Source organism: Opisthocomus hoazin, chromosome 25, assembly GCF_030867145.1.
Source record: "Opisthocomus hoazin isolate bOpiHoa1 chromosome 25, bOpiHoa1.hap1, whole genome shotgun sequence".
NCBI classification, from domain to species: Eukaryota; Metazoa; Chordata; class Aves; order Opisthocomiformes; family Opisthocomidae; genus Opisthocomus; species Opisthocomus hoazin.
The window spans coordinates 6,154,610-6,172,735 of record NC_134438.1 but is presented as its reverse complement, the minus strand read 5'-3'; the positions used below and the strand labels follow the sequence as shown (position 1 = coordinate 6,172,735).

The 18,126-nt window shown below is 45.2% G+C and overlaps 1 protein-coding gene across 1 annotated transcript; it reads left to right on the top strand.

Annotated features, from left to right (window-relative positions):
- Positions 1 to 964: 964 nt before the first annotated feature.
- STK38 (serine/threonine kinase 38) lies at positions 965 to 17,429 on the top strand. Its single transcript, XM_075442978.1, has 14 exons — positions 965 to 1,190; positions 2,985 to 3,117; positions 5,396 to 5,447; positions 5,606 to 5,728; positions 6,295 to 6,378; positions 8,210 to 8,333; positions 9,199 to 9,353; positions 10,492 to 10,594; positions 11,540 to 11,601; positions 12,143 to 12,260; positions 12,449 to 12,572; positions 13,290 to 13,385; positions 13,637 to 13,731; positions 14,250 to 17,429. Exons 1-14 carry the CDS (start codon positions 965 to 967, stop codon positions 14,378 to 14,380), a joined length of 1,626 nt encoding a protein of 541 aa, XP_075299093.1. The 3' UTR covers positions 14,381 to 17,429.
- Positions 17,430 to 18,126: the final 697 nt, after the last annotated feature.

Below are 18,126 nucleotides of genomic sequence, written 5' to 3'. Positions count from 1 at the left end.
CTGTTGCTGAGACATCAGCTGCATGTGCACAAGGTGTTTTTCAGTGAGATGAAGCCCAAGAACTCCTTGATGTTGTCAATAATAAAAACCTTTCCACCCTCTGAAATCCCCTCGCTTTTTTGTAGAAATGTAAATAAAATGAAGCAAAATCTTCTTTTGCTCGTATCTCCGCACCTTCGGGATGAGTACGGAGTGGTGTTTCTTTAACCACGCCACCCCTCTGGGCTCCCCACTGGATTCCCAAGGCCAATCACTCAACCAGGCCGTTTCAGCAGCTCCTGAAGAGCCAGGATGGCTGAGATGCCCACGGGTTGCGCTGCCGAGACGAGGAGTTTGCTGAGCCGGGAGGTGGGAGCCCTTCCTGCCCGCACCACCGCTGGGCTCTGCCAGAACCGGGGGACCTGGCTGCGGAGAGCTCGAACCCCTCGGGAGTGGCTGTGGCCAGTCCGTCTGCCCTTGCAGGCGCGGCTTCCCCTGGGGCCGGACTCTGGGAGGTGGAAGGCACCACTGGTGGCACCTGTCCCTAGGTCCACCCCACCCCTCTGCTCACCACCGGGTGACCCAACGCGTGTCACCCCTGAGAGGACGGGGACAAACCAGCCCCCGGGGCTGCGAGGCTGCAGGCCACGGCGCCATTGTGGGGAGGGAGGAAGGCAGGAGGACAGGGCTCCCGGGCCTCCGGGAAGGCCGCAGGCAGGCTGAAGGGCCGCTACCTCCGTCTGGGCCCACCGGAGGAAAGGCCTGACGGGAAACAACAGCGCGGCCGGCACCGCCGGGCCCCCGCCAGCACCCCCGGGGATGCCCTCTCTCCCCGCGCCCGGCGCACACCGCGCATGCGCGCTGGCGCACACCGCCCCTCCCGGGCCCCTCGGGCGGGCGCGGAGCCTCCACGCGCGTGCGCCGCTGGCGGGAGAGGGCGGGGCGCGGCGGCCCGGCCCCGCGGGCAGAGGGCGGGCCCGGGAGGATGGTGGCGCATGCGCGCTGCCGTAGCGGTCCCTGGGGTGCCCGTCCCGTCCGGGTCGCGGTCGGTGCGGGGGGCGGCGGTAGCGGCGCGGGGGCTCCGGTCGCCCCGGTCCCGTCCCCCCCGCCAGCTCCGCCCCGCCTCTCCGCAGTCGCTTCGCCTGGTTCGGCGGCGCCGGGACCCCGCCGTCGCCTTCAGCTCCTCGCCGTTCCCCTCCCGGGGGGCTCCGGTAAGCCGCCGCCGCCCCGTTGCCATGGCGACCCCCGTGTCCCCGCCGCCCCGTGCTCCGGATCCCTTCACCGCCCCTCCCATCCCCGCCTTTGCCGCTCCCAGCCGCGGCCCCCCTCCCCTCCCGAAGCCCCCACGTCCGGTGGCACCGGGAGCAGGGGCGGCGCGGGCCAGGGTCCCTCCGCCGGCGAGGTCCCCCCTGCCCCGGGATGGCCGCGCTGCGGGCCCGGGGGCGGCGAGGGCCCTCCCGCTCTCCCTCGGGAGGCTTTGGGCCCCTTTTGTCCGCTCCCGCTGATGCTGCCGGGCCCCTCCGGCCGCAGGAAGGGCCGCCGCCCCCGGGGCTGCCTCCCCCCGCCCGGCTGTGGCCGAGCCCCGGTGCCGGGAGCATCCCCGGTGGCCGTGGCGGGGGTGGGGGCTGGCTCTGCGCGGCGGTCCCGCAGCCGGGGCACCGGCAGGTGGGTGGGCGCTGCCGCCTCCCAGCCCGCTGCTCGCTCGTTCCTCCCCCTGCCCTTCGTTTTTCTCCCCCCCCCCCCCCCCCCCAATGTCATAATTTCAGGTCCTGTTCTCCAGGAGGTGGAAACCACCGGCGTGGCTTCCGCACCGACCCGCTGCCCGCGCGCGGGGCCGTACCGGTGCCATCTCCTCGGGGATGCGCGGAGAACGTCGCCCCGCCGCTGGCGCGGTGTCCCGCAGAGCGTCTGCTCCTCCGCACGGGCACCGCTCCGTCCCCAGGACCCGGGGCTGGGGGCTGCTGCCCGCTCCCACGCCGGGCTCCGGTCTGGCGCCCGAGCCTGCGAACGCAGCAGACGGAACCGCTGGCGTCTGCAAAGGACGCGGCTCGCCAAGGCGCAGTAGCGATGCCTTGTAAAGATCGGCCAGAAGTAAACAGAAAAGAATAACTCGTAAAACGTTGCCAGCGCCCAGGCGTTGTAAAAACGGGAAGTGTGCCTGACCTGTGTCTGCCTGCAATTTCTAGCAGTAGTTGCAGAACTCGGTTACCTTCCTGCAAGTTACGCTGCGGCCGGGGGAACTAGACCGAGAGGTAGTTTAACGCTTGAAATCTTTGCATTTTAATGCGTTTTGGAAAGGAGAGCTGGGTTGTCAAATAATGCCCTGAAGCTGTGCTACCGGTTGGAAGTGGCGTACTCCCGATACGCAATCCTGTACGTAAATGTAGGACGCTTACAATGGGTGGTTTTCTTTTAAAACTACAGTTTGTTCAGAGGCAGCTGCCCTCTGCATTTTGCCAGATTTCTGCCTGAAAGCATCTAGTAAAAGCGAGAGTGCTTAAAAGCAGCTGAATGCCCTTTCTTCTCCTTCCTCAGTCGTGTTGTTGGGACAGCGTTCAGGAGCTTGATAAATTTCCCAGCAGAGGAGAGAGCAGGCGAGTGATGGAGTTACTTCTGCACGGGTCAAAGGAAGGGGAACTTCTGGATCAGATGTTTCAGTGTGATATTTCTGAATTTTTAACATTTATTTAAGATAAAATATATATCGGGAGAAAGAAACACTTGCAGTGCTGCCTGAAATTGTGGTTTTTGAGGCACCGTGTTTCTTAAGTTTCCTTCCCTCTTATTTTCAGATCAAAAATGTTCAAAACAGGAAGTTTAACTTGCACCTTTTATTTTGTAAGACTTTTCCCTGCTTAGTCTTGGTTTAGGCAACTGGGCTGTTAGCGCTTGTCGTTAAAATCTTCACTCTGTGATTCAGCGTCGCTTAATTGATTGCAGCTCAGTTTGAAGGTTATGTTTTGTTTATCATGTCCAATGTTTCCTCCCTTTTTCTTTCCTAATAGCCATGGCAATGACAGGCCCCACGCCATGCTCGTCCATGAGTAATCACACCAAGGAGCGAGTGACGATGACAAAGGTGACGTTAGAAAACTTCTACAGCAATCTCATCGCACAGCACGAAGAACGAGAGATGAGGTAAAAACCTTTCTTGCTTCCTTTCCAAACTGGGTAAGAGCCAAAAATATGTATTAATCTGTATAAACTGCATTTAGTTTTCTGGTCCCAAAGTGAAAATTGAGCATTTTGCTGAGCGTGTAGCGAAGCTCCTGGGATGGGCACCTGGCCGGGGCTCAGCATGAGCACCCAGAGGCAGCTGTGGGGGTTCCGAGTCCCGCTGGAGTTTAGGCTGGAGCTTCTTGAGTTTCTTCTGCAACTACCTGAAACGTGCCTGGAAATGCAAAAGTGAGATGACTGTTACCGAGTTTTTCTTAAAAAATATATTTGATTACGCCACTGAGTAGAAATGAACTTCGGGATGTGCTTGGGATTGTTCAGGCAGTTCTGAAGCAGAAAGCCAGCATTTCCAAATGTTTGTCCTGCCCACGTCTGTTCTGTTGCCTCTTCCCGTTTTATGTCCCCAGCTGTAATATTTAAAACTCGTTCTAGAGCATCAGTTTCAGTCTGGATTATAATGTGTGACCGAGTCAGCTGATAAAGGAAGATAATCTTCTCAGAGACAACGAGGGATTGCTGCAAGGACTGTCCCTTAATGCTAACTTATTGTCTGTGATGTCGCTGAACCTACGGCATCTCTTCAAATGTTTTGGTCAAAATATAACAAGCGATTTAACTGAGAAGTGTTACTTCTATTTTCCTTGGCTGGAAGCCTCTAATTTGCCGAGTACCCTCAAGCTGTAGCACTGGGTCTTCTGATGTTCTCCCAACTTGCCATGTAGTCTATAATCAGAATTTTCAAAAAGGTTCAGTGTTTGCAGACTTGCTTCCAAAACGCTAGCTAGATCCAAGAGGAATGCCTGCTAACTGCAATAACTGCAGAAATGAGGAAGCAATTTAGAAATAAATACTAACTTGCATACGGATTTTCTTCAAAGCTTCCAATTAGTAATGAGAGATTGAGGTCTAATCCAAACAGAAAATGTCACTGGTTTAATTCCTTTCTTTCTCTTTGCACAGCTCTTGCTTTTTATTATGAGCTATTGTCTACTCCCAAAACCTCAACGGCAGGTTTTTTTCTGTTTAGGACCAAGACTTTGTCTGAACAAACATACCGGACTTTACAAGGTGCATGTTTTTTTAATGAGAGATGTGTCTGTGGATGTGCAATTTGGAGTTTAAATGGTGTTGACAAAATGGACACTGAAGCGCAGACAGGACCTGCTAAGGATATTTGGGGGAATTTCAGCATTGCTTGGTCATGCTGAGCTATTTAATTCTGTATATTGCAGCAGTTGTCTTTTGCTACTGGAGTCACTGCTTCGAGCGTGAAAGGAGATGACTGGACAGTGCTGACCGGGTACTTAAATAAGGGCAAAGCGATTTAAATGTGCCCGATTGTCCAAGTGATAACCCAAAATATTATCGTGTTGCAGCAGCTGCGTAGTGGCACAGGAGACCGGAAGAGGATCTTGCGAAGAATGACTTGCATAAAGAGAAGGAATGTTTTAGTACGTTTGTAATGTTATACCAAAAAACCACACATGGAGAGGACAAAAACCCAAAACGCCAATCCCAGTTCAATCAGCTATTACTATGATCAGTGCTGGGGAGAAGTTCCCGGGGGTAATCGTTACAAATGTCCCCTGAAGCCATCTCCCCTCTGAAGTCTTGCTTCCTTTCTTTGCTCCCAAATAATCATTTTGTATTAAGGCTGTAAATACTTCTGATCCTTTAAGGGGGGAGAATGTGTACAGACATGTTTCCTCTTCCCAAACTTTTTAAGCATCTCAGATATTTGGAAGCAGAGTAACTCCTCTCATCTTGCATGTGATGCATCTGAGATGCAGAGAAATTGCAGTACAGATCCACAAAGATGTTCAGATAGCCAGTTCTCCCTGGAATAAGTGAGACTTCGGTGCTAAAATATTTATTATGGCTCTGGCCTTAAGTGACTTGCCCAGCTGTCAAAGAGAGAGACAAGAACTGAACCCAGATCTCCTCAATCTACATTTGCATACAATGAAAACGTACCGTTGGATAAGATGTGAAACTCAAGGCAGGTTTAGATTGTCGAAACTGCAGAGAACAAGGCTAGAATGGTAAAGCTCTAATATTAGATTCTTCAAAATTAATCTCACGTCTGATTCTCCCTTATATATAATCTACACTTGTCATTTGCTGGCATTACCTCCTCCTTTCACAGCAAGCCCAGACCAGAGGTGTTGCATATGTGCCTGTGATTAAGAAACAATGTTAATGATTCAATCTTTGTTTTTCTCATTTGTCTCTGCTATAGGCAAAAGAAGCTAGAACAAATGATGGAAGAAGAAGGCTTAAAAGATGAAGAGGTAATGAATATGGGAAAATTACCTTAATAGTTAAAGTAATACAAGTGATTTTGTTTTATAAATGGAGACCTGGCATCTTGACTTGGAATTGCTGTGATCTCCATGGAGCTCCCCTGCAGAATTCTCACTGTGGGTTTTTTTTCCCCTCTAAACCCTAGAAAAGAATCAGGAGGTCGGCACATGCACAAAAGGAAACGGAGTTTCTCCGCCTAAAGAGAACAAGGCTTGGTTTGGAAGACTTTGAGTCTTTGAAAGTAATAGGCAGAGGAGCGTTTGGGGAGGTGAGTCCAGGAAGGATGACTGAGTGTTCTTCTGGATGGCACTGGTATTTGTGAAGGACTTGCATAGTTTACACAAGTGAAGGATAAATGTTGTAACAACTGCAGATTGATTTTTAGCTTAACAGTCACCTGCATCTGTCTTTATGACTGATAAATGCTGGTTTAAAACATTAAGCGCTTTAAAGGAACATGAATGCTGTTGAAAAGGACTTGATGGGCCCGTTAAACACAAGCTGGGCAGTGTGCTTCAGTTCTGACCTGCTCGGGCTGAGCTTACGGAAGCGGGAGAGGGCTGCTCTCGGGGCTCTCGTCTGGTGGCCGCCTTCACAGAGAGCGGCTTTGGAGCTGCTGCTGTAGGCGTGTCACTGCTCAACGTGTCATCTCTGTTAAAACGATTTCATCTCTTGGAATGAAAAAAGCTTGTTTGCCGTTACTCTGCACTATGTCATGCTTTTTGTTTTTATAACCGGATATGATTTCATTAAATGCAAGGGCTTGGTACCCAAATTTGTCAAGAGTTGTAGTGATAATGCTGTATTTGACTCAAATTTTTGCATCTTTCCTAGGTGCGACTTGTCCAGAAGAAAGATACAGGGCATGTTTATGCAATGAAAATACTGCGTAAAGCTGATATGCTGGAAAAAGAGCAGGTGAATAGCCACCTTGAGTAGCAGTGCTGCCATCCGTGTTTTAGATGACTGGGAGGGAATTGTGATGTGTAGAGAGGAGGAATAGGCATCTGTGGTCTGGGTTCCCTAACTAAAAAATTATGTGGGTTTTTTTCCCCTCATTTTTTAGAGGAAATAGGTCACAAAAATCTCGCATGAATTCATAAGGATCCATGTTCTAGTGGGCTCTTTCATATGAGTCTTGTATTTCTTTCTTTTTTTGTTTTTAAGCATCCCTTGTAACAATGCAAAAGTTTGAGGAATATCTATAGGGTTACAGGCTACTGTATGTGACTGGATGCTCAGCACAGCATTTCAAACCTCCTCTAACACCTTGCTTAGTCTTAATGGAAGCTGCAATTATAACGCTTTTTTCTAAGAGGCTCTTCAGTCTGAAGCAAGGTAGGGCTGAACTTGCTTTCTCCTTGAAAATGTGGGGAAGCAGAGCGTTTTTCTAAGGACTAGGTTTGCCTTTCTCCAAAGAAAGAGAAGGACGGTTCTAGGTATCTGATTTATGTTCCTCCTCCTCGTTTTATGGTGACGTATGTTACATGTACATATGTGCAAATGATTCAGTATAGATGTCCAGACTGGTGTTTTACTGCATTTCTGATTTATGGAATCGGATATAAATATCCAAGTGATGTGACTGCTGGAATTCTGACCCAGAGAGACACAAAGTAGCAGCATTTAAAGTTTTTCAGGCTTTCCTCTGCTAGTACTTCTGGGAATATAATGGTCTGCGAAAAGAATTCCCTGTTCAGCAGGGGGATGAATCTAGGAAGCACTCTGTGTGTGTTCACAAAATCAGCAGCCGGTTTCCACTTCTGAAGATACTTGTTTAAAAAACAAGCAGCAGTGTGTTCACACAGGAGCTTTATGCAGCGCTGCCAAATTGTGCTGAGGTCTGAATCTGTGGGCATAGGCTGAAGCCGTATCTGAAGGGCATGCCAGCTGTTTCGAGGAGAGCTAGATTTTGAGAGATCTAATTATTAGAAGATATTTCTGTAAAAAAGTGATACATTTTAATGTATAGGATTAACCTGTTTTTACAGTCAACCATATGTTTCTCCTCGTGAATCTTCCCACGGTAATAAATTGTGTTTTGGAGTGGTCTGTTATCCAAGTGGTTTTTAAGATAAGTGTTTTCATAGTGTCCCATATCACTTGGGCAGTTCTGATTTGAAGAGGACCCAAATGCCAGAAGAATTGTATAAAACCATAAACGTGGGTTATCTTTCTGTATGGAACCTTGTTGTTCAGGAGGGCGGTTTAAATTTATCTAGCTTGAGTTTTTGCTTACAAGAAGGAGGTTGGTGCCTCTTGCCTTCCTACCTGTGACTTGGTGTATGGCAGGAAAAGTCACACAATAAGTGTAAATGTTACTCAAGTGTAAATGTCCAAGGCAAAAGTCCCCATAAACTTCCCAGTGGAGACTTTGGAATGTAAAAGGGCCTTTCAGACCTTCACAATGAGGAGTAAAATGGAGTTGGTGTTCAATGGGATTTATCAGATTGGAGAAAAAAAAATTCTGGAAAAATACAGCAGTTTAAATGAAAGCTTCTCGCCTTTTTGCAGTCAGAAACATCACTTTTGGGTTTGATTTTGAACATGTTACGCTATTTTATTACCTGAAAGTATTGAGGGTGAAACTATTGATGTTTTGGTGGTGTTTCTGCTCTCATGCAGAAGTTTGATTGCTGTCTATTCAATATTTGATGCTTTTCAATATAATACTTGAATTGTCTGTGAAATAAATGCATGTAATAAAACACAGACTTGTAATTAATCAAATGTGTATGTGTATCTCCAGGTTGGCCATATTCGTGCGGAGCGGGACATTCTAGTGGAGGCAGACAGTTTGTGGGTTGTGAAAATGTTCTACAGTTTTCAGGACAAGCTAAACCTCTACCTTATCATGGAGTTCCTGCCTGGAGGTAACTACCTGGAATCCAAAGGCTTGTGGGTTTCTAATTTCTTAATGACAGCTGTAGTCTGGGGCGAGCGTGTATGGGGTGAGGATCCAGTGGTGTTTGTCCTGGACACTGCTTTGTGAGGAAACAAGTCATTGTAAAGCTTTCTGCTTGTAGGAGTGTGGACGCTGAGGTCTTTGGGTCAGGCTCAGGTTATCTGCTTGGGTCTCCTAGCTACAGAGCTTTGAAACTTGACCTTAATGTTCTGCTAGTTCTTCTTACTGTGCGCTGGCTATCTATAGATCCATAACATAACCAGCTTTTGATTTTCTAACTTTCTGCTTTTAGCTGGCTTGCAGGAAGAGTAACTTTCAAGGTCCTCTTTTCAGAGGATGATGACGCTTGCCCTTGAGTGATAATGCTACTGTAATTCACTTAAGAAGAAAGTTATACTGAAAGCCTGTGATATATGTGACTAATGAAACCACAAGAAGGCTTTCTGAGATGACATTGCACAAATACAATCTGTTTTTTGTAACAGCTCTGTAGCTGAAAGGATCTATTTTAATCTGATTCAGCTGTGTAGTGAAGAGTGGCAGTCCATAGCTGACTCTCAGGGGATGTTCGTCTACTGCTATTCCATCCTGATGCTTTTAGCTGTCTCTAATGGAACTGCAGTACACGTCTTTCCCCACACAGTGATACAAGGGGAAATACAAGAGTTTGTCACAGAGGTGCTGGGGAACTCTGTTACTTTAGATGAAATCAGTTTTGATTTCTGGAGGTTTTAAATAGCTTAATTCTTTTCTTTGTGAACTTCTAAATCAGCCAGAGTGGAGTTTGTGTGTTTGCTTGTATTTACCTTTGCTGTTTGTGGGGTGACTTCTAGGAGATATGATGACACTGTTGATGAAAAAAGACACTTTAACAGAAGAAGAGACACAGTTCTACATAGCTGAAACCGTGCTAGCCATCGATTCTATTCATCAGCTGGGTTTTATCCATCGAGACATAAAACCAGACAACCTTCTTCTGGATAGCAAGGTATGTCCCAGCCACTGGCTGGGTAGTAGCAAATAGGTCTTGTAATTTTTAATATTGACCTGAACTAGTGGTGACAGTTGGGAAGGAAGATGGTGCTTCTTTCTTAGCCCTGTTCCTGTGAGCTTCTGAGAGCATATCTGCCATGTTGCTGGGGGCAAAAAAAAAGCCAAGCCAAGAAAGACCTCTCCTGCACCTCCAGCTGTATTTGTATCTCGCTTATGAGCTCTCTTCTGACAGTTGTTTCAGCTATTTTTGGTTATTTCAGCTGCAATTTAACTCACAGTTTCAGTTCTCCCCTCTGAAGTCAAAGATGTTTCCTTTTGGTCTGACATCTGTTACGCTCATGCTTGCCAGCTATTGGGTAGATGATCATATCAAATGCGAAGGATGTAGCTGTTCCATTAGCGAGACTGAAAACGGAGATATTATCTCCCTCAGAATCAGGACGTATTTCTGAAGGCTGGCCAGGCTACCGGATTGCTTCTAGATGGTTCTTGGAGGCGGTTTGCACAAAGCTTGATCGTTTCACTGTCCTCCTGTTGCTCACTACAAGTTTGCTTAAAATTTAGCTTCTTTGGAAAAAGTGTGCTAACAGTAAGTAGTTACACTTCACCTGTAGCCAGCTAATAATGCACTGGTGGAATTACTGATGTTATTCCGTATGCCTACATCTAGGTGTAGATAAATTGAGGGCTTTGAAAAGTATGTATATTTTAGATGTAAAAATTGCATCTAAAAATTGCACAGTTGGGTGTGGTCACATGTTATGCACTAGGACAGATCCAATCTGTGAACTGAAGGCGTTTCTCCTTATCTGTTGGGGTCAGTGTGCAATGCAGGGACCACAGCTCCCTCTGGAGACGTTGGCTGTCGCTCTGAAGCGGCCAGGAGCCTGCAGGAGCAGAGGCTCCTTGACGTAAATAGCTGCTGGGTCTTCTCTGTGTAGTAGTGATGAAAGTATTAATAGCTTGGTTCTATGTACACATCCAGTCTTAGGCTAAAACAAGGAATGCAAAAAGAATGCATCTATTTGTTATACAAAATAAAGAGAGGGGAAGAAGTAGAAAAGTTGATTTGCTATGATAATGTCTCACTGTTTTGTATTTTGTTTTTTTTTTTTTTTTTCTGTTGTTTCTAGGGCCACGTAAAACTCTCAGATTTTGGTCTCTGTACTGGACTAAAGAAAGCCCACAGAACAGAATTTTACAGAAACTTGAACCATAGTCTTCCTAGTGACTTCAGTAAGTTATTTGGCTTCAGAAGGGTATCTGCGTGCTTGCTGTCGGTGCCTGCCGTAACTCATTTCACTGTGAGGCCAGAAGGCTGCAGAGGGGCATCTAATAATCAACATTGTCTTATGAGGTGTAATTCTGATTTTTTGTAGATTTTTATTTATAAAAGTAGTTTTAGTTACTTTAGTGTTTATAAACATCTTCGTTTCTAGACATTTGTCTTTGAAATAGACTCTGCTGTAGCCTTTCTTTGCATGTGTAACAAACCTCGAATGAAAAATCAGTTTGACTTGGTAGATGCTAGCTGTATCTATCTCATGTGTTATTTAAAGTAGTAAGTGAGCATGCAGCCTCTGAATATTCAGTAATTTTCTCAAGGGGAACAAGTTTGATCATGGAGTTAAAAAAACACTGAAAGCCTGGATCGCTAATGAAAAGCTTTATAAAATTTATGAGTGTGACATGGAAGTTGCTGATAGGTTTAGGGTGTTGACAGATGTGCTCTTTGCAACCCTCCGTGCCAGTGGAAGAGGTCGCATCCCTTGCTTTGCTCTTGGCTGCCACTGCCTGCAGAGGCTGCTGAGTGCTCTCATCGGCCCTTGCCGGCACCCCTTAGGCTGCGGCAGGTAAGCTGCGCAAGGCAAGGCTGAGGCAGGTTAACTAGTTCATCTCTGCTGGCGGGGCTTATCTTCAGCGAGAGGTGAATTAAGGTGTGCCTCTGCAAAGAGCTCCGGCTTCACTGTGGTGGTAAACCTTGGCTGTAGGGGCCAGCGGTGGGCACCTGGGGAGTGTGGCCTCTTACCAGCACAGCTGAATGCAAAGTGGGCTGGCTGTCCGGGCCCTGGCTGCCTTTTCTGATGTCGTAAAGGAGATTTTTAGTGCAAAAGTTTGGGGGTAAAAGCGTGTGTTGGGTGACGAGTAGGATTCAGTCCCATATATTCCAATCTCCTTTAGCTTTCCAGAACATGAATTCCAAAAGGAAAGCAGAGACGTGGAAGAGAAACAGACGGCAGTTGGTAAGTACGTTTCACCTGCTTGGAAGTGTTCCCTTCTGAGCTGTTGCATTCAAATGGCACACGTATTTAAATGACAGGTGTTAATCCATTTCAGAGCTCTGAACAATGCCAAAATAAAATTATGCTTTTTCTTTTAAAAAGAGGAATGACTCTAGTTTGTCCTTCATCCATCTGCTGAACAGCTGGGGGCATATGTGCCTGAGATAGCCCTGCTATAATTATTTACATTGATACTTGCTGCCTCCTAGCTAAAACTAACGGTTCTTGCCACTTGCAGTATCACAAGGGGCTAATGACCCATTCCAAGGTTTATCTAGACAGTGGTACCTTTCCCTATTTCCTTGACGGTATTTTAAGACTCCTTCACATGAACTTGTTGATTTTGTCTCTACATATCTTGAAATAAGGGCTTTAAACAACTTTGCTAAAGGGTCTTAAGACAATCTGTTGTGCTCCTCAAAATAACTGTTGTTGCATAAGTTCCCACTTCTGTATCAGGCAGTTTTCTCTGAAGATACCTAACTGATGGTATTCGTTTCAGGCTTTTTCTACCGTGGGTACGCCGGATTACATTGCCCCTGAAGTTTTCATGCAGACTGGATACAACAAACTCTGTGACTGGTGGTCGCTTGGGGTCATCATGTACGAGATGTTGATCGGTAAGAAACCGGCAGTGCATGAGTTTTAACAGGCATTGCTGTGTAGGACGTCAGCTGTATTTATGTGCTTGGGGTCAGGTTCTCAAAGCATCCACTTCTTGCATGGTTTGTGAGGTTTGTTCTAGTGCATTGTAGACTTCAGGAACTATTTTTGCTTTATACAAGATTGTATTTTTCTTTCTTTTCAGGTTATCCACCGTTCTGTTCTGAGACTCCTCAAGAAACATATAAGAAAGTAATGAATTGGAAAGAGACTCTGACATTTCCGCCTGAAGTTCCAATATCTGATAAAGCAAAAGATCTTATTTTAAGGTGCCAGCTGTATGGTTTGCCAGTTAATATAGTACTAATTTTCTTGTCTTGCAAACTGTAGTGTACGCCTGTCATGGCTTGCTTCACGTGAAAAAAAACTGGTGCTACATGCCGTTACACACATGCATCAAATGCTGAACTCTCTCATCAAATACCTTTGTCTGTCGGAGGTCATTTAGTGGTTCCCTGACTAAACTATGCTAAAAAGGAGCTCCCATGTAAGTGCTCCCAGTCTGGCAAAATGTGAATGTTTCTGCTCTTTATTTTGTCTGCGAGCTTCTTGTGGAAGCAACTTAAATCTTTTTGCCAGAGCTAGCTTCTTACAATAGCAATGGTTTTGACATTGTATGCACTGGAGCATACAAACGTATCCCAGTGCATGCTGATTCTTGTTCTTTCATTTATATTTTCAATCACTTATCTATTCTCAGGACAGAAATATAAATGTCTAGCTTTTTAGGCTTTATATGTTCTCGTGCTCTACACTGGTCCTGAAATACAAAGGGCACATTATCCTGTTGTGAAAGAATACCACATCTTAATTATAGCATTTGATATGACATTCGTTGTGTGTTGGTCTTGCAGTGGGAGTTCTTGACCTACTCCATTTAGATGTTAAGAAACCGTAGTAGTATCAGTTCAGAAAGCTGTTCCATTTCTGGATGGAATGCTTTCATTTTCATTCTTTCTTCGTTTTCATTCTTCCTTCCATCCCAGATTTTGCTGTGAATGGGAGCACAGAATTGGTGCATCTGGTGTGGAGGAAATAAAGAGTAACCCATTCTTTGAAGGGGTTGATTGGGAGCATATCAGGTAAGATGCTTTGCAGAAAAGCAAGCTGCTCTTCTCTATGGACTGTTTAAAGCTAGTCCTGTTAGCAGAAGTGAGCACCTTGACTGGCATTTATTATATCTAGGTGTGGGTGACAGCATTTTGTTCCTTATCTGAAGCTTGCTAAGGTTTAGGTGCCTTCAGTCTTTGATTCTGTTAAGAAATGGAAAGTGCCTGAATCCTACTTTCGTCTGCCTTTGAAATGTTAATGCTGGAACTGCTCTTCTTGGCAGAGAGAGACCTGCTGCAATTTCAATAGAAATTAAAAGCATTGACGATACCTCAAACTTTGATGAATTTCCAGAATCTGATATCCTTAAACCAACAGGTAAATGCTTTGATTCTGCATGTGAACAATCCTTCCTCTTCTTCAACAAAATAATGTAACTTTCCTGTTGATCAGAGAAAGGCTCTTACTAGCTGCTACGTTTTTTTTATCATGATCAAATTGTTAGCAGGGGTGCGCAAGGTATCATTTGGGTTTCAGGAGATGGGATGCAGGCTTGTGCACGATGCGGAAGCCGTCTGAGGAGGTCCCAGCAAGCTCCAACCTCAGCGGGACCTGTGAGCCCAACGTGGCGAGAACCTCTTGGGGCTGGCTAATTCTTGCTACCGTGCCTAACACTTAGTATAGGGGGTAGGGATAGGGTGGGACAGGAGGGGACGGTATGTATTAGTGTAAATATGTAAAGGATCCGTGTATTGACATGTCAAAGCATATTCACGCGTTTGCTTCGTGGGGTTGAAGAATGAAACAATGCCTAGACTGCTCCACATCCAGTGTTTTGTATGAAAACAAACTTTGTGGTCTTCAAAGGATAATTTTATTTTTCTATGTCTTACCAGTGGCAACAAGCAACCATCCAGAGACTGACTACAAGAACAAAGACTGGGTTTTTATCAATTATACCTACAAGCGCTTTGAAGGTCTGACAGCCCGAGGAGCAATACCATCCTATATGAAAGCAGGAAAGTAATGAATCTTTACCTGGGACAACTTCTGAGCCATGGAATTCTGTTCCTGTACTTTGGGTTTATACTCATAAAAGAACTTTTTTTTTTTAAGAAAACTTGAGGGCTATCAGCTCTTGGAGAAGACTTCAAGACCCTGTTTTGTTACACACCCTGGTTGTTACTAAGGATTTCTTCTTTCTGCGGCATTGAAAAATTCCACGAAATGTTTGTCTCATCTCTGCTGCAAGCACGTTTTGCTGCTTCAGGAGCAACAGTTTGTTTTCTTTTTAAATTCTTTGCCAGATTGTACAGTCCATTGGGAGATGAGAGCAAGCCTTCACTTTGACGTTGCAACGCACGGGATGTTTATGTGGACTGTTTTGCTAGTCCTGCATTAAGTGACAAACTCAATCTGCCAATTCTGCCAGCACTGTTTTCCCAGTGGCTAAGGACTTCAGTACAGAGGAAACAAAGCAATAATTAAAGCTTGAGATAGACAACTCTGCATTAAGCTATCTAGTAGGAGAACACAACGTGTATTGCCTTAACCTTAGTTTGTAGTGCTGTTTTTTACAATGCTACTTGGAAGCCTCTTTACTAGCATTTCTCAGCTCTGTCACAGTGGCCTCCAGTTGCGGTGCACTTTACTTTTGGTACTAAGACAGTGATCCTCAAGCCATTTAATATTTTTCTAAATTAAAACATTGTGCAACACTCTCTCTTTTTCTAGACAGTGACAGAGAAACAGGGCCACTTCCTCCACCAAGCCCCAACAGTTTTCAGTTACTGCAGGAAAGGATGGCTCTACAAACAATGCAGATAATAAAAACTACAGCTGAATCTGGAATTAGAGCAGAGAGGGAGGGAGATTCCCTTCACCTGATCATGGGTTTGCACCTTGGGTCAGTGGGGTCAGCTGCGAGGCTGCCCGGCCCTGCTGCTGCCACCTCTTGGCCACTTTAAAGATCTGCTGCATCTTCATCGGGTTAAAGACGAAACCACCTCTGGGGCCTTTTTGCTCTTGGTTTTGAGCAGAGCAGTGTTGGATTCTTCTCAGTCTTGATGATGGAGGCCACCCTGGTTTCTCCATGTAGAGCTCCTCTTGCTGTGGTGGCTGAACCTTCTGTCCCCATGGCCCTCCAAAGAGATGGCGCCTGGTGGGGGCACTTTCGGGGCAGAGGAACCCACCATGTCCGCTCTTTGAGTACTGCCTGGTGTAATTCAGTAAAGTGCACTCAGTTACGATCAGGATGCTCTCCAGGAGAGCCCCAAAGTGCCTTTGCTTGCCTAAGCATCTCTCAGAACATGGCTGCGGTTTGGGAAGGAGGATTCTGCCTTAGCTGAGCTTCTGGTAATTTCTTTTTATAATGAGCTCCACTTTGCCACCTGTTTTGTAGTTAAAAACAGGGGCAGGTGGCATTAATCTTTGGGTCTGCCTGGTTCCAGTCTTGAATTTGCAATTAGATTTTTCATTTTAAACATAAATTTAATGAGGTTTCTAAAAGTATGTATCAATTTGAACTGTCTTGGATTCTCACAAAATTTTACTGGTGCTGAACACTAACTACATAGCACAGACAAACAAAAAAAGCTGGTTAGAAACAAAACAATGTTAGAGCAGTGTTTCAAAGTAAAAGGAAGGCTCTCAGTTGTATTTAGTCCTAACTTTCTTGATTAGGAAGCAAAAGAAAATCGGTTTGTAGTGAAACTTTTTTTAAATAGGTGCTTTTAGGGAATTTTTACTTAGATGTCTTTTGAACTGAGTGCCATCTTGAAGGACTAAATAGCTAAAACTGGGTGATAACTCGTTAGCATCTTCTCTCTCACCCCCCCCCCCCTTGTGCTATGTTGTATGTGTCCTTGGAGTTTAATGAATTGCCATAAGCAGTTTAGATACCAGTTAGATCCTACAGAGCTGAAACACAAAAATAGCCTTAATTAAGACATACCAGGATCACTGTAGTCAGCAGGGCGTACTCAGATGAATAAGGGCTAACTGAAGTAAAGATTTATAGGATCAGGCTTTTATAAACTAGTCAGTAATATCACCTTCTGCTCCCTTTGTATTTTTTATGAAGGACTGATACCAACTTCTCAAATTGCTCCATCTCCTTATCCTGCAGTTTCTTCTAGCCATTTGAAATTGTTGCCTTATAAACCATTGGAAAACTAAGAGGTACTAACATAAAAACATAAAAATTCTTAACAGCTCAGTTACTGCCTTAAAAAAATATCAAAATTCTTTAAAGCTACTGCAGATTAGGAATAAATGATTTTGAGTAGGTGCATTATTAGCCCTTTACTAAAAGGGACTGGCATTTTTATTTATAAATACCAAAGATGAAGAAGCTACACAATTTTAAGTTGTGATAACTTGCTCTGAAAAAAACCCTGTATAGTAATGTGTGTTGTGCATTTCTAGTGCGTGTGGTTTAAGGTCTTCTGAAACCTCAGCTTGCTCACTTTTTGAGTTGAAGTTTTTCAAAGGCACAAGGAGCAGCTGGGTACCTCACCCCTGTTATCTTTCAGTAGAAGTTGGATTTCTTTGAATATAGTCCTCTTGCGTTGTAAGCCTGCTTCCTAAGACAGCTGTTGCCCAACACCAGGGAAAAAGTACAGCGTCATCCTTCCATGATCCATACTTCACTGCTAACAGATTTAAGATTTTTGTATGCTGATTCCATCTCCCACATTAGCCAGACATTTTTCTTAGCTACGGGCTTGTGTACTGCTGTTGCTTGTGTCTTTCAGCCCCTTTTTTAAGCTGCAAGCACTTGCTGAACTTCTCGGAGCAATTCCAGTCTGAATTTCCAGTGGCTCTGAAGCAGAGTTATGCTGCCAGTTCATCTCTGTATCATGCCTAGCACAAAACTGCACTAAGTGTTTCTTGTCACTGTGCCCTGACTCTGCCTTAACCTGTAAGTCAAAAAAGTGTTCTGTAAATATTTACAAGCTGTTACTAAATTGCACTGTAAAATTTGGCAAGTGTATTTGTGTTGTGGGGGGAGCCAACTTTTTATGGAACTATCTTTGCATTGTGTTGTGTAAATAAAATCCTCTTAGTAAACACCATGTTGCTAGCATGTTTTGTTTTTACAAACTGGAATCTCTCAGGGTTGTGTTTTTCAGACTTGAAACTGATTTTATAATCAAGGGCTTAGCTAAGAGAATGCAATTGTAACTCACAGGCTGAAGACGGCATTTCCAAAAAATGCCCAGCAGACATGAAGAAATGAGCACCCTATTCACCCTGAGAGACTGCTGATCTTCAGAAGAATTAAGCTTTTTCTGGGCAGAATGTGGCTGGCCTCCTGGCAAGGGGGGATGACCCTGGCCTTACTCCTGCCTTGATGTCTGCAGTGTGTAAATGGTGCTTCACTTTACCACCTTCAGGGCAAGTTGTTTTTAATCTTTTCGTCTTGCTATTTTTAAAAGCTTGCACTGGAAGCAAAGCCATGACTCTTCATTTTTTCCTACCAGTTTGTAACACACCAAAATCAGCCTGCAGTTTTTATTTCATTGCTTCACATTTGCGCCAGCTCCACTTGTGAGTACAAGCTCCTGTTATCACCTCAGTAATTCCACCTTGTTCACAAACTCTTCACGCCTTCCTCAAGCTTCATCAAGAAAACCCTTGAAATACTTCCAACACTCAAGAGGGAAATAAAAGCCAGACCTGCTCCAAAGCTGTTTTCTTCCAAAGACAGAAGTAGGTAGAAGTGGAGAGTATCTTTCACAGCATGCTAACCAAAAATAGCACTAGGGCTTG